Source organism: Pseudophryne corroboree, chromosome 4 (genome assembly GCF_028390025.1).
Source record: "Pseudophryne corroboree isolate aPseCor3 chromosome 4, aPseCor3.hap2, whole genome shotgun sequence".
Lineage (NCBI taxonomy): Eukaryota > Metazoa > Chordata > Amphibia > Anura > Myobatrachidae > Pseudophryne > Pseudophryne corroboree.
Genome location: NC_086447.1, coordinates 76445915 through 76472922, shown reverse-complemented (window position 1 = coordinate 76472922; position 27008 = coordinate 76445915). Strand labels below are relative to the sequence as shown.

General features: G+C 44.7%; 1 protein-coding gene across 3 annotated transcripts in view; it reads right to left on the bottom strand.

The window, feature by feature from the left end:
* LOC134908919 (cytochrome P450 2K6-like) overlaps nucleotides 1-27008 on the bottom strand; it is a 170197-nt gene that overhangs the window by 62036 nt on the left and 81153 nt on the right. For 2 of the 3 annotated variants that reach the window (XM_063915164.1, XM_063915166.1), the window contains 2 exons: nucleotides 20370-20519; nucleotides 5207-5367 (listed from right to left, as the gene is read on the bottom strand). In XM_063915164.1, coding sequence (XP_063771234.1) covers nucleotides 5207-5367; nucleotides 20370-20519 — 311 coding nt within the window. The remainder of the gene's footprint in view (nucleotides 1-5206; nucleotides 5368-20369; nucleotides 20520-27008) is intronic. The other variant, XM_063915165.1, reaches the window with a different exon arrangement.

Genomic DNA, 27008 nt, shown 5'->3' with positions numbered 1-27008 from the left:
ACTATCAGGAACTGGACTGCGGGTGCTCCTTCCAGCACTTGCAGGGGGCGTGCAAATGGTGGAAGGCGCATGCTCTTCACGTCCAGTGTTGGGAAGGTCAGGCATCGCAACCGACACAATTGGACTCTCCTTGTGGATTTGGGATTTCGAAGAACGCACAGTTCTTTGCGGTGCTACTGCTTTTGCCAGCTTGAGTCTTTTCATTTTTCTAGCGAGAGGCTGAGTGCCTCCATCCTCATGTGAAGCTGAACCACTAGCCATGAACATAGGCCAGGGCCTCAGCCGTTCCTTGCCACTCCGTGTGGTAAATGGCATATTGGCAAGTTTACGCTTCTCCTCCGACAATTTTATTTTAGGTTTTGGAGTCCTTTTTTTACTGATATTTGGTGTTTTGGATTTGACATGCTCTGTACTATGACATTGGGCATCGGCCTTGGCAGACGACGTTGCTGGCATTTCATCGTCTCGGCCATGACTAGTGGCAGCAGCTTCAGCACGAGGTGGAAGTGGATCTTGATCTTTCCCTAATTTTGGAACCTCAACATTTTTGTTCTCCATATTTTAATAGGCACAACTAAAAGGCACCTCAGGTAAACAATGGAGATGGATGGATACTAGTATACAATTATGGACGGACTGCCGAGTGCCGACACAGAGGTAGCTACAGCCGTGAACTACCGTACTGTGTCTGCTGCTAATATAGACTGGTTGATAAAGAGATGTCGTAGTATGTATGTATGAAGAAGAAAGAAAAAAAACCACGGTTAGGTGGTATACAATTATGGACGGACTGCCGAGTGCCGACACAGAGGTAGCCACAGCCGTGAACTACCGTACTGTACTGTGTCTGCTGCTAATATAGACTGGTTGATAAAGAGATGTCGTAGTATGTATGTATGAAGAAGAAAGAAAAAAAAACCACGGGTAGGTGGTATACAATTATGGACGGACTGCCGAGTGCCGACACAGAGGTAGCCACAGCCGTGAACTACCGTACTGTACTGTGTCTGCTGCTAATATAGACTGGTTGATAAAGAGATGTAGTAGTATGTATGTATAAAGAAGAAAGAAAAAAAAAACCACGGGTAGGTGGTATACAATTATGGACGGACTGCCGAGTGCCGACACAGAGGTAGCCACAGCCGTGAACTACCGTACTGTACTGTGTCTGCTGCTAATATAGACTGGTTGATAAAGAGATGTCGTAGTATGTATGTATGAAGAAGAAAGAAAAAAAAACCACGGTTAGGTGGTATACAATTATGGACGGACTACCGAGTGCCGACACAGAGGTAGCCACAGCCGTGAACTACCGTACTGTACTGTGTCTGCTGCTAATATAGACTGGTTGATAAAGAGATGTCGTAGTATGTATGTATAAAGAAGAAAGAAAAAAAAACCACGGTTAGGTGGTATACAATTATGGACGGACTGCCGAGTGCCGACACAGAGGTAGCCACAGCCGTGAACTACCGTACTGTACTGTGTCTGCTGCTAATATAGACTGGTTGATAAAGAGATGTCGTAGTATGTATGTATGAAGAAGAAAGAAAAAAAAAACCACGGTTAGGTGGTATACAATTATGGACGGACTGCCGAGTGCCGACACAGAGGTAGCCACAGCCGTGAACTACCGTACTGTACTGTGTCTGCTGCTAATATAGACTGGTTGATAAAGAGATGTCGTAGTATGTATGTATAAAGAAGAAAGAAAAAAAAACCACGGTTAGGTGGTATACAATTATGACGGACTGCCGAGTGCCGACACAGAGGTAGCCACAGCCGTGAACTACCGTACTGTACTGTGTCTGCTGCTAATATAGACTGGTTGATAAAGAGATGTAGTAGTATGTATGTATAAAGAAGAAAGAAAAAAAAACCACGGGTAGGTGGTATACAATTATGGATGGACTGCCGAGTGCCGACACAGAGGTAGCTACAGCCGTGAACTACCGTACTGTGTCTGCTGCGACTGGATGATAAATAATGATATAAAAAATATATATATATCACTACTGCAGCCGGACAGGTATATATATTATATAATGACGGACCTGCTGGACACTGTCTGTCAGCAGAATGAGTTTTTTATAGAATAAAAAAAAAAACACCACACAAGTGAAGTCACACGACGAGTGTTTAACTTTTTCAGGCAATCACAATATAGTATACTACTAACTATACTGGTGGTCAGTGTGGTCAGGTCACTGGTCAGTCACACTGGCAGTGGCACTCCTGCAGCAAAAGTGTGCACTGTTTAATTTTAATATAATATGTACTCCTGGCTCCTGCTATAACCTATAACTGGCACTGCAGTGCTCCCCAGTCTCCCCCACAATTATAAGCTGTGTGAGCTGAGCACAGTCAGATATATAATATATATACATAGATGATGCAGCACACTGGGCTGAGCAGTGCACACAGATATGGTATGTGACTGTCTTGTACTCCTGGCTCCTGCTATAACCTATAACTGGCACTGCAGTGCTCCCCAGTCTCCCCCACAATTATAAGCTGTGTGAGCTGAGCACAGTCAGATATATAATATATACATAGATGATGCAGGCATGCAGCACACTGGGCTGAGCAGTGCACACAGATATGGTATGTGACTGAGTCACTGTGTGTACCGTTTTTTTCAGGCAGAGAACGGATATATTAAATAAAACAACTGCACTGCTGGTGGTCACTGTGGTCAGTCACTAAACTCTGCACTCTCTTCTACAGTATCAGCCTCAGGTCAATCTCTCTCTCTCTCTCCTAATCTAAATGGAGAGGACGCCAGCCACGTCCTCTCCCTATCAATCTCAATGCACGTGTGAAAATGGCGGCGACGCGCGGCTCCTTATATAGAATCCGAGTCTCGCGAGAATCCGACAGCGTCATGATGACGTTCGGGCGCGCTCGGGTTAACCGAGCAAGGCGGGAAGATCCGAGTCGCTCGGACCCGTGAAAAAAAACATGAAGTTCGTGCGGGTTCGGATTCAGAGAAACCGAACCCGCTCATCTCTACATTTTACATGGATTTTTCCTCGCTGCCCCTGAGGTTCAGAGGAATTAAATGCATGCTCTAGGGCTTACTACAAGCGGTAGCAAATTTAATTGCATAGGTCACCACTAATTGAATCTGCTCCATAGTATGTGTTCTCCTATCACACACAAGAGACTAGTCTTGTAGTTAAGACAAATCTGTATTATTAGAAATCAAAACAGTTTGATATTCTCTTGGTTATTATACAGTACGAATGTATTAGCAAATTAAATAAATGAACATACAAATAAATATAGATATTGTCTGTTATGTGGGATTCCAAGGGTTGATGTGCAGATGTATTAAGATGGAAAGTGGCTCATTTTGGACTGAGTGTACTGAGAGTATTAAGCTTTGGTGGATATTTATCAAATTATTTTTGTGTTGATATCTGTGATCCCCTGAATGTATGAAGGAGGGGCTGCAGCATATAGCTCCGATATCTCCTGTCAAAGTCGAAAATATTTCAGTACACACATCACGTACAAACTACACACAGATGGCCTCCGTGCACGTACTTGTTCTGCCATGCGTGCACATATTCGCAATTTGCGTATGATCGCTCCCGCGGTTCTGCGTATTAGCGCGTGGTATGAGTAATTATGGTAGTATTTGTGATCGCATGGAAAAGCCATAAAAACACATTACATATTTAATCCAAATAGTGCACAATGTACACATAGCCCACATGCACCGTACCAGCGATTTATACTTGTTTAAATGGTAAAGCAACAAAGGGATTTACCTTTACAGGATAGGAGGGGACAGAACTAGGTTATAAGGTGGTGTTTGGTATCCAGCTGTAGGGTATTTTAAGAGCAATATTCCGGTGTTGATTTGCAGGAGATTGCATGCTCCTGCGAATAGTTATGCGCAGGAGCAGAATATTAATATTAACTGTATTTACTATCTCTTGATATGTGGCGGAAACCCAGAGGAGAACATCTGCAATTGCACCTGGACCAGACATAGCCCACCTATTCAAACTGACCTATGACCTCTCCTGTATTGTAAATTACCATCCCAGTGTCCAATGAACAAAGAGATTACAGTTTCCATTGTGTTAGGTTTTGGACAAATGTATAAAAAGCCAGCTGCAGGCCAGGTCACTCTCTTAATCTCTGTAGGTCATCTACCTTGATGACTGACGACCGGACCGGGGAAGCGCAGGCGAACAAACGTATGTACCATTGACTGTAGCCTCTTTTCTGTTATTGTAATTGTATCTTTGTTGTAACCACCTTTTATCAATTATATGTGGGCGGTTCGGATCCCAACTTCCTAAATACAATTGGTGTTGTGTCTCTTTCTCTGCTAGATTTATAAGTGTACTTCAGGCACACGTGTAGCTACATTGTGCTCACGGCGTGTCGGTGTGTGTGTACGCTAAGGGGGTCATTCTGAGTTGTTCGCTCATTGCCGATTTTCGCAACGGAGCGATTAAGGCAAAAATGCGCATGCGTATGGTACGCTGCGCTTGCGCTAAGTATTTTTGCACAAAACTTAGTAGATTTACTCACGGCCGAACTAAGATTTTTCATTGTTGAAGTGATCTGAGTGTGCTTGACAGGAAGTGGGTGTTTCTGGGCAGAATCTGACCGTTTTCTGGGAGTGTTCGGAAAAACGCAGGCGTGCCAGGATTAAACGCTTGAGTGTCTGGAGAAACGGGGGAGTGGCTGGCCGAACACAGAGCATGTTTGAGACGTCAAACCAGGAACGAAACGGGCTGAGCTGATTGCAGTGTAGGAGTAAGTCTCGAGCTACTCTGAAACTGCTAAGAATTTTCTATTCGCAATTCTGCTAATCTTTTGTTCGCTATTCTGCTAATCTAAGATACAGTCCCAGAGGGCAGCAGCCTAGCGTGTGCAATGCTGCCAAAATCTGCTAGCGAGCAAACAACTCGGAATGACCCCCTAAGTTAGTAAAAAGTACGTATGTTAAAGATTACATCCAGCAGCCACAGCTGCTCGAATTTCAGTGTAAAAGGTATAGCTTTTTGTTTTGTATGCAAATCAGCATTCTCACTCCTGCAGTCCTATTGAGTCTAAAACCCCGATAATTAGTAAATATGTAACTTTTAATTCATAGACTTTTTGTCAGTGGAATGTATACTGTATGTAAAAAGTAACTAAAGAAACAACTTTGAAACAACAATAAGAGAATACCTTACAGTACCAAGGCAAGAGGTTTCCCCATGAGTCTTATATTGTTAGTAACCAAGTACACGAGCTTCAGAAAGTCTGGATCATCGTACTCAAATCTTCGATTCAGAAGTAAGGCCACTATTATATTGGCTACAGCAGCGTTAATGACGGTCAAATTATCAAACGGTTTTCCTAGAAATGAAGAAAAAAATATATATACGTCACCAGGGAAATCTTTATTGTAAGGTAAATGTCGGGCACAGTGCAGAACCTCCAGCACACCACTCATAAATTTGGGCGGTGGTTAAATAATCTGGCCAATAAAGACATGTCAGTTTTCAGGTGAATTTTAAATGTGGGACGGTACATGGAGGTGTTGTATTGATGGGATAGTGGGTTTTTGAACTTGCTAATGAGAGCTAAAAGTATTTTAATACTGTTTTGGAAGATGTCAGAATAAACACTGAAAAAACAATTTACAGACATTTCCCTGTATCCCAAAATGCTGGAAAGACTAATGTTATGAAAAACACTTGCTTTTTCCATCATTAATAACAAGTGCAGCACGGATGGTGTAATGGTTAGCATTACTGCTTCACAGCACTGAGAGCATGAGTTTGATTGCCACCATGGCTTTAACTGTGTGGAGTTTGTATATTTTCCCCATGCTTGCATTTGTTTCCTACGGGTACTCCGGTTTCCTCTCATAATCCCAAAATATGCTTGTCGATTAATTGGCTTCCAACACACATGGGGGGTGATTCAGACCTGATCGTAGATGTGTTAAATTTAGCACATCTACGATAAGCTTCCCTGACATGCAGGGGGACGCACAGCACAGAGCTAGTCCGCCCTGTATGTCAGGGCTGTTCCCCCGCACAAGTACAAAAGCATCGCTCAGCGGCGATGCTTTTGTACTGGAAGAGTAGCTCCCAGCCAGCGCAGCTCCCAGCCAGTGCAGCTCATGCGCGCTGGCAGGGAGCTACTTGTTGCAGCGGCTGCATATGACGTCACACAGCAACCGCGGCCTGCCCCCTCAACGGTCCAGACCGCCTGCGTTGCCCGGACCACACCCCCTAAATGTTGGCTAAACGCTGCTGGCCCACCCCCTCCCGCCCAGTGACCACCTCTGCCTGTCAATCAGGCAAAGGCGATCGCAGGGATAAGACAGCCGTCAGCTGTCTGCCATGCGGCGGCGCACTGCGGTGGTGCATGCGCAGTTCAGGCCTGATCACTGCTGTGCGTCTGAATTAGCCCCATTAACCCTAGCGTGAATGTGAGTGGTGTACATGTGGTAGGGAACATAGACTGTAAGCTCCACTGGGGCAGGGACTGATGTGAATGGGCAAATATTCTCTGTAAAGTGCTGCGGAATATTTGCAGTATACAAATAACAGGTAATAAATAATAAAATGCAAAAATCAGCCTCTTTACGCCTTTTAATAACCTTATGGCCACTTACAGCCTCCTATATGGTCCCGATATCTGAGTTGTAACTTTTTTGGAGTCCAGGAATGTTTCCCATTTTCATGCACTTTTCCCAGTTTGCTTGTTGTAGAAAAATCGCACAACCTCACAATGAGAACTGGAATTTCTCATTTCTAATTGAATCTTGCATTCTCAGATGCGTGCATTCACATGATGTATGCAAGTTTCATGAAACAAACCCGCTTTGGGAAACTACCAATTGGTTTTATCCTAACATTCTATTGTTGTATTATTACCCTTACTGTCTGGGTAACTCCTGATTCACAACAACTGCAATCAAAACAAGCACTCAGTCTCTCAGTCACTTGGCTACAGATAATAAAAAATATCCTAAAACAGTATTCTCACACCCACATTCACTCCCTGACTGCTATCACTCAATATTACTAGAGATGAGTGGTTCGGGTTACCTGAAATTCGAGTCCGTCCAAACTCCTGGGATCAGAGTAAATCAGAGTGGCGGCTCGGGTTTTTCCACCAGGCTCTAATCCCATATTGAGGAAAAACGTCATCCTCCCGCCATTGGATTCTTCTGGGTTTTGGATTGCATATAAGGACGCTGTGGTGGTGATTTGTCACAATTTCACTCCAGTCCAGGCAAGCTGTGGTGGGCTACGCTGTGCTCTGCCATCTATCTACAATGTAGTGGCTGTGCTGTGAGGTATCCATCCATAAGTGGCTGTGCTACTGTCACTGTGTCCATCCACAAGTGGCTGTGCTACTGTCACTGTGTCCATCCACAAGTGGCTGTGCTGCTGTCACTGTATCCATCCACATGTGGCTGTGCTGCTAGGTTATACTTAAAGTGGCTCTGCGTAGTCCATGCAGAAGCGGCTGTGCTGTGTACATCCACAAGCTGTGTACAGTCCCCTTATTCGCCCTACACACTTGCTGATACAGGTTGAGTCTCTCTTATCCAAAATGCTTGGGACCAGAGGTATTTTGGATATCGGATTTTTCCGTATTTTGGAATAATTGCATACCATATTGAGAGATCATCATGATGGGACCTAAGTCTAAGCACAGAATGCATTTATGTTTCATATACACCTTATACACACAGCCTGAAGTCAATTTTAACCAATATTTTTTTATAAATTTGTGCATTAAACAAAGTGCGTCTACATTCACACAATTAATTTATGTTTCCTTTACACCTTATACACACAGCCTGCAGGTCATTTAATACAATATGTTTAATAACTTTGTGTATTAAATAAAGTTTGTGTACATTGAGCCATCAAAAAACAAAGGTTTCACTATCTCACTCAAAAAAATCCGTATTTTGGAATATTCCGTATTTCGGAATATTTGGATATGGGATACTCAACCTGTATGTGTGAGCGATATGAATGATCTCGTTCGGTAATGAATGAGAAATCGTTAATTTCGGCCCCGCGGTCGTTCATCGCTGATCTTCCGTCGCTTTGCAATTCAAGTCTATTTGGATGACGATCGATCATCATTCAGATCGATCGCCGTCAAAATTGAATGCATCAGCAAGTGTGTAGGGCGCATTAGTCTAATTCAATTTCTGTAACACAGCGGGGCTGCACTGACTCCACAGGCCATAGCCCACTCACGGGTGGTATTCATGTGACCGGCGGTCGGGAGACCGACAGTCACATGACCTCCTCCACCATCCTGACCCCTCACTATCCCAATGGTCGGCATGCCAACCAACAGGGACTATTTCCACTTGTGGGTGTCCACGACACCCATAGAGTGGGAATAGAACCCTTGGCGACCGGCGTCGGTATGCTGCCGGGATCCCGGCGTCGGTAAGCTGACCGGCGGTCTCCTGACCGCTGGTCAGCCATACTACACCACCCACTCACTGTGTTCACATACAAGCAGTGTGACTGTATTGTCAGTTGCAAGAAAAGTATTTTACAAATAAATAAAAAACTAAAAAATGTAAAAGTAAAAATAGATTTTAGGTTTGTTACTTCACATAACATATTAAAGTGGTCTGATCCCACACAGTGTGAGCTGGTTTGCCAGTTAAAAAGAAAAAAAAAGAAAGAAAAATGAAGAAAGAAACAAAAAGTAAATGGGTCCCTTTGATTTGGATTCCCTTGTACAAACTGGCTTTGTATTACTTAAGCTTCCCACCCACCAGTGTGTACTTAGAAAGTTCTCAGCACAGCTGAGAACCTTATCTGCAATCGGCATATGACGCTACCTCCTCAAAATGTAGAAAAGATGATGACCATCAAAATGAACTAAAAATCACATGAGGAAGACCTTTACTGGCAATTACATCAAAGTACAGAGACTTTTGTAATGGTGGATTTCAGCGGAGATTAATTGATTTTGTGTGAAGATGATGAACACACTGATGAGAGTAAGGAGGAGCATGGTAATGACAATGACATCTTGCCACTGCAGAACTGTTAGATTAGCTACCTTAAGCCCATTGGTAGTTTGTTTTGTGGGTGAGCCAAAGAAACCAAACACTTCATCCACAAAAGAGTCAGTTCCTGTAGCTGAAGTGCTTGGTTTGTTAAACTGTGCATGTCATTTTCATTTCAGTCACTGCTGTGTGGCAAATTTTTCATAGATGTACTATAAACTGCCATATATGTTTGTGCCACTGCTCTGTCACTTAGTAACCAGCCAGCTCACTGCAGCCTAAACTAGATGAAAACAATATTGTGAGCTGTAATATGGTCAAAATACACTTCATGTTATCCAATTAGCATGAGACACTGGGTAATAATATAGTAATTATGTGTACTAAACCAGTGCGGCTCCATCGCAGATGTGCACTCCCGCTATGACTAGGTGATATTTCTGCCTAGCCCCACAGGGAGTGCACAGAGACACCTTCCATTCTAATGAATGGAGCACATCTTCATCAGTGTCTCCATCATGGACTATTTGAACATAATAATATTTGTCACTGTTTTCAAATATAATCTTTCTGTATCACATTATTGTTGTAAAAAATATATCTCTTGATGTCTAGTACCTGTATTGTCTGTCTTATGATATTTTAGAGATGACACTTTGACATATCTTTTAATGTATATCAATAAAAATTAATTTTAATCGATCAATAAAGAGTGCCCAAGAAAAACTGTCTTCTTCTCTATCCCAATTCCTTCATATGGTCAAAAGTGACTGGAAAGTAATGTTTTTGAGGATATTAATACTATACGAACAAAAAACGTCCCGCTAAACTGTCTGTATATGTTACATCTGCCCCACCTGCAGTGCATAATAGTTTTGCCCACTACTGAAAGAGAGAGAAGGGGCCACAGTTAAGTTGCAGGGATATTCAAGAAAATGAAACAAGTACATTGACAGAGGCGAAGGTTCTAACAGAACTCTCAAAGCTGAAAGTGGATAAATCTGTGGGGCCAGATGGGATACATCCAAGGATACTAAAAGAACTTAAAGAGGTGCTGGTAGCACCATTGACAGAATTATTCAACCAGTCATAAGCTACAGGAGTAATTCCAGAGGACTGGAAAAGAGCGATCGTAGTCCCACTGCACAAAAGTGGAAGCAAGGAAGAGGCAAACAACTACAGACCAGTGAGTCTTACATCAGTAGTAGGAAAATTGATGGAAACACTCTTAAAAGAAAGAGTTGTAGGCTATCTCAAATCCAGCAATTTACAGGATCCCAAACAGCATGGATTCACTGGGGGGAGATCATCTCAAACAAATTTTAATGACTTTTTTGACTGTGTGACTAAAGTGATGGATAAAGGTGGAGCCGTGGATATAGCTTATCTAGACTTTAGTAAGGCTTTTGACACTGTTCCACATCACAGACTGCTAAATAAACTTGGAAGCTTGGGATTGGATACTGGGATTATTGAATGGATAAGATCTTGGTTGCAGGATAGAAAACAGAGTGTTGTGGTAAATGGAGTGCATTCACAGGAGGGAAATGTTAGCAGTGGCGTACCCCAGGGTTCTGTACTTGGACCAGTGCTTTTTAATATCTTTATTGGTGACATTGCAAATGGCATTAAAGGGAAAGTATGCCTTTTTGCCGATAACACAAAGGTATGCAACAGGGTAGACACACCAGGTGGGGTAAAACAAATGACTGAGGATCTAGGTAGACTAGAGGAATGGTCAAAATTGTGGCAATTACAGTTTAATGCCCAAAAATGCAAAATCATGCACTTGGGTCTCAATAACCAAAGGCTAAATATAGTATTAATGGCCTTATATTGGAAACTACTGAGGAGGAAAGGGATCTAGGAGTCACTATTTCAGGTTACTTAAAGGCAGGTATGCAATGTAACAAAGCAATGAGGAAGGCTAGTCAGATGCTTGGCTGCATTGAGAGAGGAATCAGCAGACGAAAGAAAGAAAGAAAGAAGTAATAATGCCACTGTATAGGTCATTGGTATGGCCTCATCTAGAATACTGTGTTCAATTCTGGAGGCCATATCTTCAAAAGGATATTAATACATTAGAGACTGTACAAAGAAGGGCAACTAAAATGGTGCATGGCCTACATCACAAAACATACCCAGAAAGACTAAAAAATCTCAATATGTATAGTTTGGAGCAGGGAAGAGAAAGGGGGGACATGATAGAAACTTTCAAATATATCAAGGGTTTTAACAAAGTCCAGGAGGGAAATATTCTGCATATGAAGAGAAGCAATAGGACACGAGGACATGCACTGAGACTGGAGGGGGGGAGGTTCAGGAGAAATATGAGGAAAAATTACTTCTCAGAAAGGGTAGTAAACAAGTGCAATAGCCTCCCATCAGAGGTGGTAGAGGCTAAAACAGAGCAATTTAAACATGCATGGGATAGAAATAAGGATATCCTTACAAAGAAATAAGGATCAAATAAGTTTTGAGATAAAAATATTGTTAAAAAAAGAGGGCAGACTAGATGGGCCAAGTGGTTCTTATCTGCCGTAAAATTCTATGTTTCTATGTTTCTAGTGTGCTCTTTTGGTTTGCTAACAAACCTGAATAAGGCCCCAAAACCAGACATGTTGTTTAGGCAAAACCAAAACTGGATGACGAGTTAAAACTAAAACCAATAAAAAATGATCCGGCGCACATCTCTAAATATTACGCAGGTCAGGGATTACCTAACTACATAAACGCATCCACTCAGTACAGTCTATTTTAACTGTAAAAAGATAAACAATTCTCTTACTAACCCTGAAATCGCTTAAACCAGTCTAACAATTAACCAGGCCTAGCAATCTTTAACTTCAGGTTTACTTAGATAAAACCAACAGTGAAAAGAGATGGTGTAGGTGACAATATTAATGTCAATTAGTTAATTACCCGGTGTTGGTGGTCTACCAATGGAATTCAATGATACCCCTTCCACACCAAGCCTCTGACCTGCGATATTGACGGGGCAACCTGGGTCCTGGCTTGGTGTGGAAGGGCCCATCTGGATTGTGTGTCCCAGCTCTTTGACCCTAGTCGCAACCAGGGTGGAACCCCGGACCAACCCAGATAAGCCACAGTGTGAATGAGGCAACCTGGGTTACATTACAGAGCTGCTGTTTGTTTTATCTCAAGGCCCGCCTCAAGGAAGTGACATGCAGGGCAGATCTGGGTGCAGTATGAAAGGTGTCAACCTGGGTCCTGGCTTGGTGTGGAAGGGTCCATCTGGATTGTGTGTCCTAGCTCTTTGACCCTAGTCGCAACCAGGGTGGAACCCGGGACCAGCCCAGATAAGCCACAGTGTGAATGAGGCAACCTGGGTTACATTACAGAGCTGCAGTTTGTTTTATCTCAAGGCCCACCTCAAGGAAGTGACATGCAGGGCAGATCTGGGTGCAGTATGAAAGGTGTCAACCAAGGAATAACGCCTGTCCAAGATGCAGTATGAAAGGGGTCTGAGCAGCTGTGACATGGCTTGAAACCATGTTTAATATCCTGGATCTGACCAGACATATCAGTGTGAAAGGGGTAAAACTTAGTATTAAAAATGGGTGGAGTCACAAGAGAGTGAATAAGCAGAAAACTTTTAGGTGCATTCTTTGAAAATCAATTAAAACATAACTTTTATTTATATCATATAAAAGACAACATACCACTCAAAGATAAAAAGAAAAAGAAATAACTAACCCCAATCTCTTGATGCATGTTGCCAGCTTGGCCACCTCTTAAACCTTAACCTCTTAACAGGTACAACCCCTTCCTTCTTCAAGGATGTTCTCATCTTGCCCATCCTCAAAAATCCCTCACTTGATCCACACTCTCTATACAACCCAGTCTCGCTTTTTCTCCTCATTGCATAGAAGATGCTTGAACGACTGGTCTATTACTGTCTCACCCCTTAGCTCTCCTCCCAAACACTTCTAGACCACTTTAATATGGTTTTCATACCCTCCACTCCACAATAACTGCCCTTATTAATGGCACTAATTATCTCCTCACTGCTAAATTGTGGGTAAAACCATGTGCCCAATTTAATTCCTCCTATACATTCAATTTACCTCTCATATGGGTATATGTTGGCCACATTCCTCTGTAAACTGCTTAAGTGGATCACCATCCACCTTAGTAGACATTTTGAACTCCTCACCCTTTCGTATAAAGCTAACAATCGCTCCACTCCCTTCTACATCTCCAAGCTTGGTTCACCTACTCTAACTCGCTTCTTCACTCTGCCAAACTGTCATACAGCATCTTTAACTTCAAATGACCCCTTAAAACTCAACTTTTCATAAAAGTTTATCAGCCTTCCTCATAACGCATTACACTAGACCCAGAACTCCCACCTACTGTGCTTGCTTTCCCAGTTCGACCATCCGCCTACACAGGGCCGGATTAACAATGGGCGGATGGAGCTGCAGCTCCAAGCCCCCCATTGACAATAGGCCCATGGGATTCCCTGCACCGTAGTCAGTGCTGACAGAAAAAAAACTTTTTTCCTGTTACCACTGTGACTGACCAACTGCACAGGTCAGCATATGATTCTCCTGGCAGCCTGGCTGCTCGAAGCACTGCTGATCCCTCAACACAGCCGCCCGAAGCTCCGCCCCCTGGCCGCACTAAGCTCCGCCCCCGGCCATCTGAAGCTGTGTCATGTGGGTGGGAGCCCCCTGGTTGTGTTTAGCTCTGCCCCCAATCACCCTAAACTCCACCCCTGTTCACCTGTGTCATTCACCAGTGTTGGAGCCCCCTGATTGATCTATATAGCTTAGCTCTGGCCTGCCCTGCTCCCCCAGCCATCCAAAGAATCTATGGTTTGGTGTGACCCATTAGGACTACACCAGGACATCCCAGTTCCTGGATACCCTGGAGCCTGGACCAGCTGCTGCCTTGTATTTCTGCAGCCCAGGATTAGTGAGTGCTACTATACAGCTGGTTTTTCCCTACTTGGTTGTATCCCTGAAGTTGTCTGCAGAGCAGCATATGGTGATTTAAGAACGTCAGGGCCTGATTCAGAGATGTATGTGACCTTGATGATTTATGTACATCTCTAGTGTTTGTAGGGTCTGCGCAGTGTGTGCTGCCACTGTACAGATTTACCCTGTGTGTGCTGTCATTGTATGCTGTAACCCTGTGTGTGCTGTCATTGTATGCTGTAACCCTGTGTGTGCTGTCATTGTATGCTGTAACCCTGTGTGTGCTGGAGCAGTACGGTGTAACCCTGTGTGCTTCCACTCTGGTGTGTGCAGTGTAACTCTGTGTGTGCTGAGCAGTGCGGTGGACTCCGCCTCCAGCTCACCTCTACCTCAGTGTCATCATCGTTACATCATTTGTTCTGCTTCGGTACGAGTGCATCGTAATCTTTCAACTACCGCCGACCGCGGCTTTACAACACAACACTGGCATATCCTCTATACCCGGGATATCATCTGAACCTCCTCACGCTGCATAGCGCAAGTGGGCACTGCAGGACATCAGGCCGAGGACGCTCGGCCCATCGCCAGCCCACAGGAGAGGTAAAACAGTCACCTTGAACCAGGTGGTTTGTAACTATTCACATTCCGGGATCACAGTCCCCCGCCTAACTGCCAGCTGTCTTGTGTTCATACTCAGTCAGCTACATTTCGGGACTGCCTGCACATTTCCCATAGCCGGCTAAGCGCACAGCATTCACCGGTGTTTATCAATTATGGACATTCTCTTCATTCTTGATTAATATGAACTTATGCTCATTTTATGTCCAGACACGGAATATTTAGAGGTGATTTATAATCAAAAAATTTTTCTCTTTAGGTGTATATGCAGCTTTTATTAAAATTATATATATTTTATATTCCGTTTTTTACTTGATTCACAATATTAAATTTGCATTATTTTTGAATTGTTGGCTCTCATCGTCTTATATATTTCCTGGAACTCAGCGCTGTCCGTTTTTTCTCCTTTTTTGCTGTCATTGTATGCTGTAACCCTGTGTGTGCTGTCATTGTATGCTGTAACCCTGTGTGTGCTGTCATTGTATGCTGTAACCCTGTGTGTGCTGGAGCAGTACGGTGTAACCCTGTGTGCTTCCACTCTGGTGTGTGCAGTGTAACTCTGTGTGTGCTGAGCAGTGCGGTGTAACCCTGTGTGTGCTGTCATTGTATGCTGTAACCCTGTGTGTGCTGGAGCAGTGCGGTGTAACCCTGTGTGTGCTGGAGCAGTGCGGTGTAACCCTGTGTGTGCTGGAGCAGTGCGGTGTAACCCTGTGTGTGCTGGAGCAGTGCGGTGTAACCCTGTGTGTGCTGGAGCAGTGCGGTGTTACCCTGTGTGTGCTGGAGCAGTACGGTGTAACCCTGTGTGCTTCCACTCTGGTGTGTGCAGTGTAACTCTGTGTGTGCTGAGCAGTGCGGTGTAACCCTGTGTGTGCTGTCATTGTATGCTGTAACCCTGTGTGTGCTGGAGCAGTGCGGTGTAACCCTGTGTGTGCTGGAGCAGTGCGGTGTAACCCTGTGTGTGCTGGAGCAGTGCGGTGTAACCCTGTGTGTGCTGGAGCAGTGCGGTGTAACCCTGTGTGTGCTGGAGCAGTGCGGTGTAACCCTGTGTGTGCTGGAGCAGTGCGGTGTAACCCTGTGTGCTTCCACTATATGGTGTAACCCTGTGTATATTATTACAGTATATTGGGTTTATGTGTATATACAGGAGGGTGTATGGGCGGGATGTTATAAGATGTTACGCTGCGCTAAGCTGCATTGCTTGGTGCTAATAGCTATCTTACCGCTCCGAAGCCCCCACCCTCCGCCTCATCCTCACCCGTCGCAGCGCAGCGGCCTCCCCCCTCCTCCCCGGGAAGAGAGGACACCTGGGAGCAAACATCTCCTCCCTCCACAGCCTCCACCTTTCCCACTAGAGCCGCACACTCTCTCCGTCCGGCACTGGCTGCAGGCGGCAGTGAGGTGAGTGGATAACACCGCCGCCTGTGTGCTGTACCCTCTTACCGCTCCTAAGCATGTTAGAAATCCTCCTCAGCCTCCCGGCGCTGTCATTCTTTCCAAGCAGTTTCCACATCATGTGATCCCTTTGTCTCCTGACTCCATTGGCTAGTGCATACAGTTCACGTGATGAGGAAACTGCTTTGAAAGAATTACAGCGCCTGGAGGCTGAGGAGGAATGTAACATGTTTTGGAGCGGTAAGATAGCTATTGCGCAATGCAGCTCAGCGTAGCATCTTAGTACATGCCGCCCTATATATGTTTATTGGCGGGTAATGAAGGTAGTGGTTCCTGCTTGGTTAGGGTGCAGAGATCCAGGGACAGCAGCCAGGGATCACCTGTATGCTGCGGATAAGTTTTTTTTGTGTGTGCTTCTGAAGTGCAGATTGCTGTGTTTAGTTAGTTACAGCACACAATGGGGGGGAATTTAGTGAATATCGTGGGGATGTAACTCCTCGGTTAAGTGCCCTGAGTTACCCAATCGCTTACGTGGTAAACCTACTACTAGCGGATTTCTACTCACAGCATCCAGAGGGAGCAAGCAAAAATCTGCATTAAGTACTGCCTTAAGGCTAGTTGCTGTGTTATTGTGTGATACTAGCATTGCCCAGGATTTGCAGTTTACCGCAACTCTGCCCTGGGCACTAGTCGCTGTAAGGTGCATCTCCTGGGTTACATGCCGGATGTGATGCGTTCAACCGAATAGCTCCGGCCCTTAACCTAGGAGCTACATCCCCACAATGCTAATTGAATTTCCTTCAATGTGTATTTAGTAGTGATATTTTATATACTATAACAAAGCAGGTGCCCTCCAACCTAGTAAATATAGCAATGGGCCAGTAATACATGCAATACTCCAGAGGCAGCACTCTATGGAGACTAATTACCACAACAATTATAGACAGTGACCAGCGTTTCAGTGTTATTGTAGCATTTTGGTCAGGGTACACTGTGTATACGCATAGGGTATGTTTGTCTGGCGGCCGGGATCCCGGCGGTCAGCATACCGACGCCAGGATCCCGGCCGTCAGACTGCCGGCAGGGGGGCGAGCGCAATGAAGCCCCTTGCGGTCTCGGTGGTTCGCTGCGCTAGCCACAGGTTTTATTCCCGCTCTGTGGGTGTCGTGGACACCCACGAGTGGGAATAGCCCTTGGCCCCCTGCCGGCATTCTGGCGGCCAGGATCACAGCGTCGGTATGCTAATCACCGGGATGATAACTACATCCCGTGTATACACAGAGCTGCAGCTGTGATTGAGATGCACTGTATCAGAAATGTCTGGTAAATATGGGCAGTGACTGGGAGGGGGCTATTAATGTCTGTCTCATGGGTGTGTTGCATACAGGATGCTAAAGTGTTTGCGCACACAGATGCTTCATAGCTCACACTGGAGCCCACACTCAGAGTCTAATTCAGACCTGATCGCTGTTGTACGAATTCACAAGGAGGACGATTATCGATCGACTGCACATGCATACAGATTGTAGTACACACATGCGAGGCCAAACTGCGAAAGAATCCTGCGTCTTTTTTTATAGCGGGACGTACGCAAGTTGATTGTCAGGAAGAGGCCATTTGTGGGTGGTAACTGCCCATTTTCTGGGAGTGTCAGTAAAAACGCAGGCGTTCTCAAGCGTTTTCAGGGCGGGTGTGTGACGTCAGCTCCGGCCCCGATCAGCCTGATTCTATCGCACTGGAGGAGTAAGTCCTGGGTTACGCACAGACTGCACAGTATGGAAAAATTATTTGATGGTGAATGAGTTGCGAACGGATTTGTAGTTGACCGGCGTTTACAAAGCTTTTAGCATGGCGTACACAGACTTGCTCAGGGCGGGTATTCACTCTGTCTGGGTGGCGGCTATCTGATAGCAAACCTCTGCAAATTCGCATTGGAGTGATCAGGTCTGAATTAAGCCCTGAGATGGAAAATCTGCCCTCACCCAAGGAATGGTGCAAGTTTCCATGGTGCGACCAATAATGGTGTCTAAGCACCCGACAGGAAAGAGGAACTGCACCAAGCTGTATTGCAGCATTTACAGACACTGACAGTGGGCGTCTCAGTCCTTGCACATTCATACACATACTTATACACAAGGGAAGGGCTTTGTAGCGGCATATACATAAAGTGCAGGTCACATATTCGCTTTATGCAATATTATTATTTCATGTTTTCATGTTGTGTTCCTTGTACTAAAGCTAGATATTGGGAAATTAGCAATTTTCAGGTATATATTTCTGTCAAAGCACTCTAAATAAAAATATTATTAATAACCCATGGGGGGGGGTTGTTATTCAGTGATTAATAATATAACAGGTGGTGTGGGAAGGGAAATTCAGATGGTTGAAGGCAGACGGTAGCTATGTATGGCACTAGCCACACCCCATGTCACAGACCACACCCCCACAACACTGGTCACACCCCATCAGTACTAACACCCCTGCCATGCTGATCACACCTCCTGCAGCACACACACAATAGGCCCTTCATAAATTTCAGCTCCAGGCCCATGTGGACCTTAATCTGGCACTGCGCCTACATCCTTCCCTCATAGAGGTCAATTTAATTAACAAGGCAGCATGTTTCATAAGTGCATGCTACCCTATCTAATCTTATCTAATCACATCCTCTCTGTACAGTACACATAACCTCACAATTTGTCTTCCAACATTGCGGGGTGATCATATCATACAACCCATTAAGAACCTTGCATAATATGGTGGACCATTATGCAATAGGTAGCATCTATCCTTATGTATCAATGACTATTTCCCTACAGATTGTAAGCTTGCAAGCAGGGCCTTCCTACCTCTGCATCTGTCTGTTTTTGCCAAGTTTTGTTCTATTACTGTTGTACTAATTGTAAAGCGCAACGGAATATGCTGCGCTATATAAGAAACTGTTAATAATAATAATAATAATAATAATAATAATAAGTGCAATAGCTTCTAACTTGCGGCTTTGTGTTCACTGTATATGGGGTCTAGCTTGAAAAAAAATGGAAAGAGCAAGGAGCAAGACCTGACTAACAGTGAGTAAAGTTGCACAAAATGAAGGAATAGGAGAAGAAAGTGTGTGGCCGGCATCCAATTAAAGGAGGGGTGGAAGGGGGGGGGGGGGGTTAAAAGCCCAATTTCTTCCAGGGAAAAAAAAGTCTCACTTTAATATAATAACAGAGATAACACATAGATATGGGATAAGACCCATGTGTTATTGCAGCTCTGAGGGCTGCTAATAGGGAATTGTGCTTTGGGGCAGTTGTATACCAGCATGCGTGTGGTGGGTGATGGGGGTGTTGGGATGAGATGCAACTAACACAGAATAATATTAAAGGATGCTATGAATCCTTAATAAAATAACACAAAGTACAGTTCATATTATTAAAATCAGTTGAATAATTTCACTTGTTTGCAAGGAGTACTGTATATAGGGCCTAATTCAGACCCCGTTGCTGATGTGCAAAAAGCGAAGTGATTTTTGCACATCTGCGCATGCATGAACGCAGTTCATACCTCCCAACTGTCCCAATTTTCGTGGGACAGTCCCGAATTTTGGGGACTGTCCTGCTGTCTTACCTGCGGGCCACAGTGTCCCGCGGTGGAGGGGGGGGGGGGGAGCAATTGGGAGGCTCCTGCACTCGTTGCTCCACTTAGCATACACATAGCGTCTATTCAGTGGAGACAGGAGGAGAGGGGGCATGCCAGCGGCTCATGGAGCGCTGGGCATGCCCCCTCAGTGATGAAAATGGGGGGCGTTGTTCGCGATTACGGGCCTTCCTGCGAAGCCACGCCCCTTTTTCTTGGGCCTCGTCCCCTTTTTCGGGAACGCATGTGTCCCTCTTAAGCTATAGACAAAGTTGGGAGGTATGTGCAGTTTAAGACCTGGAAGAGGGCGGGAACGAGGCATGATGCCGCGTTTTGTGGGCGTCGATGCTCCGTTTAAGGAGCGCAGTCTGGACAACGGAGGCATGTCAGGACCGTTGCTGGGGCAGGTATCAGCGGTTGTGTGACGTTACATGCAGCCTCTGCGACCCAAAACATGGCGGATAGCCAATTGCATTCCCAGCTAGGCTGCATTGGCAAAGGGCTACTCGAAACATGTGAAAGCATTGCGGCCATGCAATGCTTTCGCATGACTGCAGGGGGGGCTGGAATTGGCATGCAGGGTGGACTTGCGCAGTGCAGGGCGTCCCCTCGCATGTCAAAGAATATGATCGTAGATGTGTGTTTTTTCGCACATCTATGATCAGGTCTGAATTACCCCCATAGATTGATAGGGAATAAAATATTTGTATAGCAGTAAGAAAGTAAGAAAAGTCACACAGTAATCTGTGTTTATGTGGAAATTACCTACTCACCTCCATAGGATTTAATGGCCTGTGTTAAACAAGCAGCCTCTTCAATAATCTTGTTTTCTAAACTTTTTCTGCCCATCCCAAAGTCTCGTAATGTGGATATAGTAAATCGTCTCATTACTTTCCAGTTCTCACCATTAGCAGAGAGAATACCTGCACAGAATAAATATATATAGGACAGTGCTCCGGTGAGTTAGGGTACATATTAGTAATACAGTATATCTGGTAAAATGTGCGCTTCATTAGGAATACAATTGCAGTTGTCTTAAGCCTGGAGAAGTGATAAAGCAGTGATAAGTGGAAGGTAATAACGCACTAGCCAATCAGCTCATAACTGTCATTTTTTAAAGCTGTAATGATTGGCTGGTGCATATCCACAGGTAGATAATAGATAATTTTATTTGGGGGTTCACTTCTGGAGGGGAGTATCCAGAGACATGTCTAGCACTATTTTACATTCTCTCAGTAAAATCATGTGGCTTAATCTAATTTCTCCCTAGTTCCTAATAATAAAGTAGATATACTGTAATACACCCCACAGTAATAAAATGAAACGTTATAGTGTGACCTGTGGCCAGTACTGACTGTCCACTACAGCAAAATCCTGAGCCCTAACTGCTGCTGCACCCTATCGCTGCTTACACTTCTCCAACCAGTGGCGGAACTAGAGAGTGGTGGACCTAGGTGCAAAATTCACAATACATCACACAGCATGAACCAAATTCACATGATGCCACACAGTATGAGCCAAAGTCACATTACACCACACAGTGTGAGCCAAAATTGACATTACACCACACAGCATGAGCCAAAATAAACGTTATGCCACACAGTATGAGCCGAAATTCACATTACACCACACAGTATGAGCCAAAATAAACGTTATGCCACACAGTGTGAGCTCTATGATGCTCCTCCATAGTGTCGTTGGCATGGGACACAAGGAGAGCGTGGGTGGGCAGGAGGGTGCAAGGTGTGACATCATCACCTCACATCGCACAGTTAGAGGCAGAGCCAAGAGGAGGTTTACACGCACCTATGATTAACCTGGGCATCTGGCTGTCCAGCGGACAGTAATACAGTACTGTCCGGCAACAGAAATATTGGGGCCCTGTACATACATCTTTTTGGGGACCCCATCTCTTCCTGGTAGATACATGTGAATACTATAGCACCAAAGAAAACATACTCATACAATGTGTCAATTACACAGTGAAAATTCATATTATATGCCACACAAAGCCCCAAATTCACATTATATGCCACACAGTGCCCCAACACATTACGGGGGGAATTCAGTGGTTTGAAAAGTCAGTTGGGTGTCGTTTTTTTCCTATCTAATAGATAGGAAAAAAAAGACACCCAACTGAGTTTTCAAACAATTGAATACCCCCCTGTGTGACACATAGCATGCCCCAAACATATTATATGCCACAAAGTGCCACTGTAACCCTTGGTTACGTATAATATGGGTATATTATGCACTACTAGACTATCAGTGTACTGTGCCTCCACCCAAGCTCAGCTTAAGTTTTAATGACATTACTGGGCTAAATTGGGATAGCCAATATTATTTTACCTATTCCCTATGCTGAATAAATTATCCACACTCCATTTACTAGTGTTTTTAAATAAATGTGATAACATTTAATTAGAATAAAGTAATGTAATGTCACATGGATGGTAATATAACAATATAATACAATTTGTAAATCACACCTTCCCTCTAATCCTACCCCCAGGCCTATACAGTTTCACCTGCATGCAATTCACAAATTACCTTTACCTTTGACGTAGCTACCTAAATTCACCTTTGATTATAATAAAAAATGTGAATAATCTGAGGTGAATTCCCCGGGTTATAATATTTAAATGTCATACATGACACACCCTCTTAATAAACATACATTAATGTATACCTTAAGGGCTAATATGTAAAATGCAATCTTTACTTAGGGCTAAATACACTTTCAAATAGGCGCTGCAGACGCCAAAATAGATGTCCTCTTTAAGTGCACTTTACATTTATATGCTGTTTGTTAACTCTAAAGGGGGGTACTCACAGAGCGATATTCTAAGCAATCTGACTAGATTGCTTAGAATTTGAGCATTAACACTCCGTGTGTACCCCCCACAGCGATAGCGATGCGCAACCCCGCGCATCGCTAACGCTGGTGCTAGATTGGCCTGCAGGCTCAATCTAGCAGGTCACTCATTTCACCCGCTGGGTGAAATGAGCGCCCCCCCCCCCATCTCCCCCCGCACGCTCAGCACAGATCGCATTGTGCTGAGCGGCGGGAGAGATGTGTGCTGAGCGGTTCGCTCAGCACACATCTCTCCCACATTGGCCCGTCTATATGGGCCTTAAGATCTGTTTGTCCAGTGAACCTGTTTTTAGCTCAGTCTTTACACTCATATAAGCTGTTTGTTGTCTGGGAGGTTTCCGCAATAAATTACTTTACTATTTCAGAGAGTACTTGTTACAATTTTGTGTCTTTCTTGTTGTAGCAAAATGCTGCTCCATTATCTGGCAGAACTCAGCTCCCAAGGTCTATTTGTTACTTTGTTTAGCCAGACTGAGTTTTGTAACTAAAATGTTTCCAAAGTCTTAAAGTCTGGCAGCACTACTGATGTCTCATTGGGCGGTATATTATATTGGGGGTAATTCTGAGTTGATCGCAGCAGGATTTTTGTTAGCAGTTGGGCAAAACCATGTGCACTGCAGGGGAGGCAGATATAACATGTGCAGAGAGAGTTAGATTTGGGTGTGGTGTGTTCAATCTGCAATCTAATTTGCAGTGTAACAATAAAGCAGCCAGTATTTACCTTGCACAGAAACAAAATAACCCACCCAAATCTAACTCTTTCTGCACATGTTATATCTGCCCCCCCTGCAGTGCACATGGTTTTGCCCAACTGCTAACAAAAATCCTGCTGCGATCAACTTGGAATTACCCCCATTATACTGTCACTGATCGTTACCTAACGACAAATGACCCTGTGCACATATATGGGGTTTTCCTTTATGTGTGGCTTAAGGGGGTCATTCCGACCCGATCGCTCGCTGCAGTTTGTCGCAGCGCAGTGATCGGATCGGAACTGCGCACGCGCCGGTGCCGCAGTGCGCCAACGCATGGCAGCTTTGGTTGCCTAGCGGTCGCTGGGCGGGAGGGGGCTGAACGGCGGTGTTAAGCCGCCATTTAGGGGGAGTGATCCGGCCAACGCAGGCATGGCCGGACGTTGGGGGGGCGGGCCGCGGCGGCTGCGTGACGCTGCGGATAGTGGCAGCGACAATTAACTCCCGGTCAGCCGCAGGAGCTGCGCTGGCCGGGAGTTACTCCTCAAATACAAAGGCATCACCGCTGTGCGATGCTTTTGTATTTGTGCAGAGGGGGGCGGCACTGGCATGCGGGGCGGGCTGGCCCTGTGCTGGGTGTTCCCTGCATGTCAATGTGAATGATCGTGGCTGTGCTAAATTTATCACAGCTACGATCAACTCGGAATGACCCCCTAAGTTTCCAGCAATGAGGCTGGAACAATTTAAATGTGAATGTTCCTTGCAGGCTACTTTGACTGAAATGTCTATTGGTGCTGCAGGTGAGTGTATTCAAGTTTTCTCATCATTCCACGTCTAGCTGTACTCCTTGCTCTCTCTCTTGAACTGCCACGCTATGTGCTGCATTGAGTAACGCTGGCGTTTGGTCTCCCTCAACCTTCTCCTCACAGCCTGGTGTCTCAGCTGCTTAGCTCTGTCTATTCTCAGCCTCAACCTAGGATGGATAAGAATGACCACTGGCCAACCTCTGTTACAGATCACTCTGTGCAGCTACATTCACAGTCAGGGTCGGACTGGCCCACAGGGGTACCAGGGAAACCACCGGTAGGCCCCACTGCCTGAGTGCCCACTCCTTCCTCTAGGGATCAGGTTCCAGACTGTGCACTTGTATTATACATGGTAGATATGTTGCATTACACTGCACTAAACTATTGTGTATTTCAAGCCTCTGTGGAGGCTGGCCACACCCCCTTTGTAGGCTGGCCACACCCCTAAGTATGAGCCCCTATAACTGCATTCCCCCGGTGGGCCCTTCATGCCCCAGTCCGACACTGTTCACAGTTGTCTGTGGCAAACTCACTCTCCCTGGCATTAACATCTACGAGTTCTCTACACACCTGCCTTATGTTTACAGCTGACGCAGGGGCAAAAATATTCACAATGTGCCTTGCTCTTATGTGTATGGAGGGCAGCGCTATCTGTCTACCTACTGTCCGCTCAGTGTTTACAGCTCAACGTGAATGGCAGCAAGCGCAACTTGTAAAACGCCATATGACCCCCTAGGCTTGCATCAATGGTGACCGTCTCAGTCCTCTCCCTCTGCTCACTCGTGTTTACAGCTCAGGTGAGTGATAGCAGCTGAGATACTTCAACAGCGCCACCCACTAATGCGCCTTACACTGGCTATTGCTCGGCGCTGGTTACAGCCCTGGAGCTGCCCTCCCCCAATGTTGCAGCTCTATAGCGGCGGGGAAGCACCCAGGTGCTGCGCACTGACCGAAGGAACTGCAGTCTGGCAATCGGCGCTGAGGAGCCTACTTTTCTGTCCCTAACTAGTTAGGCTCGTGCTGACCGGCAGACTCCTACTGGTCACTCCTCGTCACTGCTGCCAATCAGCGCATCCCAACTTCCAGCGGCTCGCGGTCAGTGTAGCGGGCACGAGGGAGCCGCTCCTCCCGGGCGGCAGACTGTTTCTCTAGTGGCGCGTGGATGTGGACAGCGGCTCGAGGAGATGCTTTTGCCGCCCTGCAGACCATTACCACTCGGCACGTGGCAGTTAGCGCTGGGGACCTACTACAGCTATCATAGTAAGATCCTATAAACGGTTGCACTTGCCTCGTGCAGCAAAACTTTATTATGTTTTATTTACAAACAACAGCTCATTGACACCATGCAGAGCCGGCCATAAGCATAGGCAAATTAGGCAATTGCCTAGGACATTTGATATGCCTAGGGGCATCAGCAGCTTCTACTGATTAAAACGATATGCGGCATGCCGATATTCTGTGTGTAGCATTTCGTATGCAGATACAGCCACAGTCTCACACAGTATATAGGCATGCTGCATATCATTTTAATCAGCAGAAGCTGCTTGTGCATCCTAGCCACATAGCAATGCATATAAGATGCATTTTCATAAAAAAAGGTGCCCGACGTTAACATTGAGGCAAGATTTATGAGGACACATCTGTATCCAAGCAAAGGCAGAAGTCACAGTGTTAGTGGCAGTGTGAGTGCTGTGTGCATGTGAGTGGGTTGGTTGTGCAGTAGTGTTCGGAATATGTGTAAGGAGCATTAAGTGTGTCATGTAAAAATGCATTAATAATGTGCAACATATGTGTAAGGGACATTATGTGTAAAAGGGCATTAATAAAGGTTGTCATAATGTGTAAGGCGCATTATCTTTATAAGGACATTAATAATGTGTCTCTCATATGTGTAAGGGGCATTACTGTGTGGCATTATGTGTATAAGGTGCTCTACTATGTGGCGTTGTGTATAGAAAGGGCACTACTTTGTCGTCTAATGTGAATAAAGAGCAATAGTGTATGGTGTAATGTGAATAAGGAGCAATTCAGTGTGATGTAATGTGAATAAGGGGCACTACTGTGAGGAGTAACGTTAATAAGTGATACTACTGTGGGATGTAATATGAATTATGGACACAATCGCATGATCAAGTGTGAATAAAGTTGCAGTACTGTGTAGCATAATTGGAATTGGGGTTACTATTGTGTGGCCATGCCCCTTGCCAGCAAAAACTGTTCCTATTTAAAATATAGTATGTACGAACACCAAAATAAGGACTGCTATGGGTGAGGGGCGATGGTGCTGGGAAAGAGGTGTAAGGTCAGAGGCGGAATTAAAGGTGGTGCTAGGGGGCACCAGCCAAAATCTTGCCCAGGGCATCATATTGGTTAGGGCTGGCTCTGACATCATGGCAACCACCTGTTTATATATATATATATATATATATATATCATTACACATTTTATACACATTTACTTTTTTTCTGTATACAGATGCAACACAAATTATGGATTTTTTTAAATAAAATATATTTACACTTTATCTATTTATTTATTTATTTATTAATTAATAAAATAACACCCATATATATTTGTATATTATATACTGTACATATATATATATATATATATATATATATACTGTATGTATATATATATATATATATTGTGACAAGAACACTGGGATAGTGTTTGAGGGCAGGTATATTTGTCCCAGGTTCTTGTCTTACATGTTTTAGAAAATGTTAACTTCTAGGAAAAATGCTTTTTGTTTTGTCTCAACCTTTTCAGTTTGCTGTAAAAGCTGGGTAAAGGCTCTGAGAGAGAGATAAGGTGAGTTCTAGACATTGGGCCCAGTTCGGGTCTTTGGCCTCACGGAGGGCTAATCAGGGTTTCAGCTGTGTAAGAGTGTTATAGTGCTTCTAACCTGATTAGTATGGGCAGACTGCCTGGGAAGGCTGCAGGATCTGTGTGTGAGAGACACGTTTTCTGATGCAAGTAAGCTATACAGTATGTACTGAAGAACTCTGTGTTTTGTTTAGTGACAGTTAGGAATAT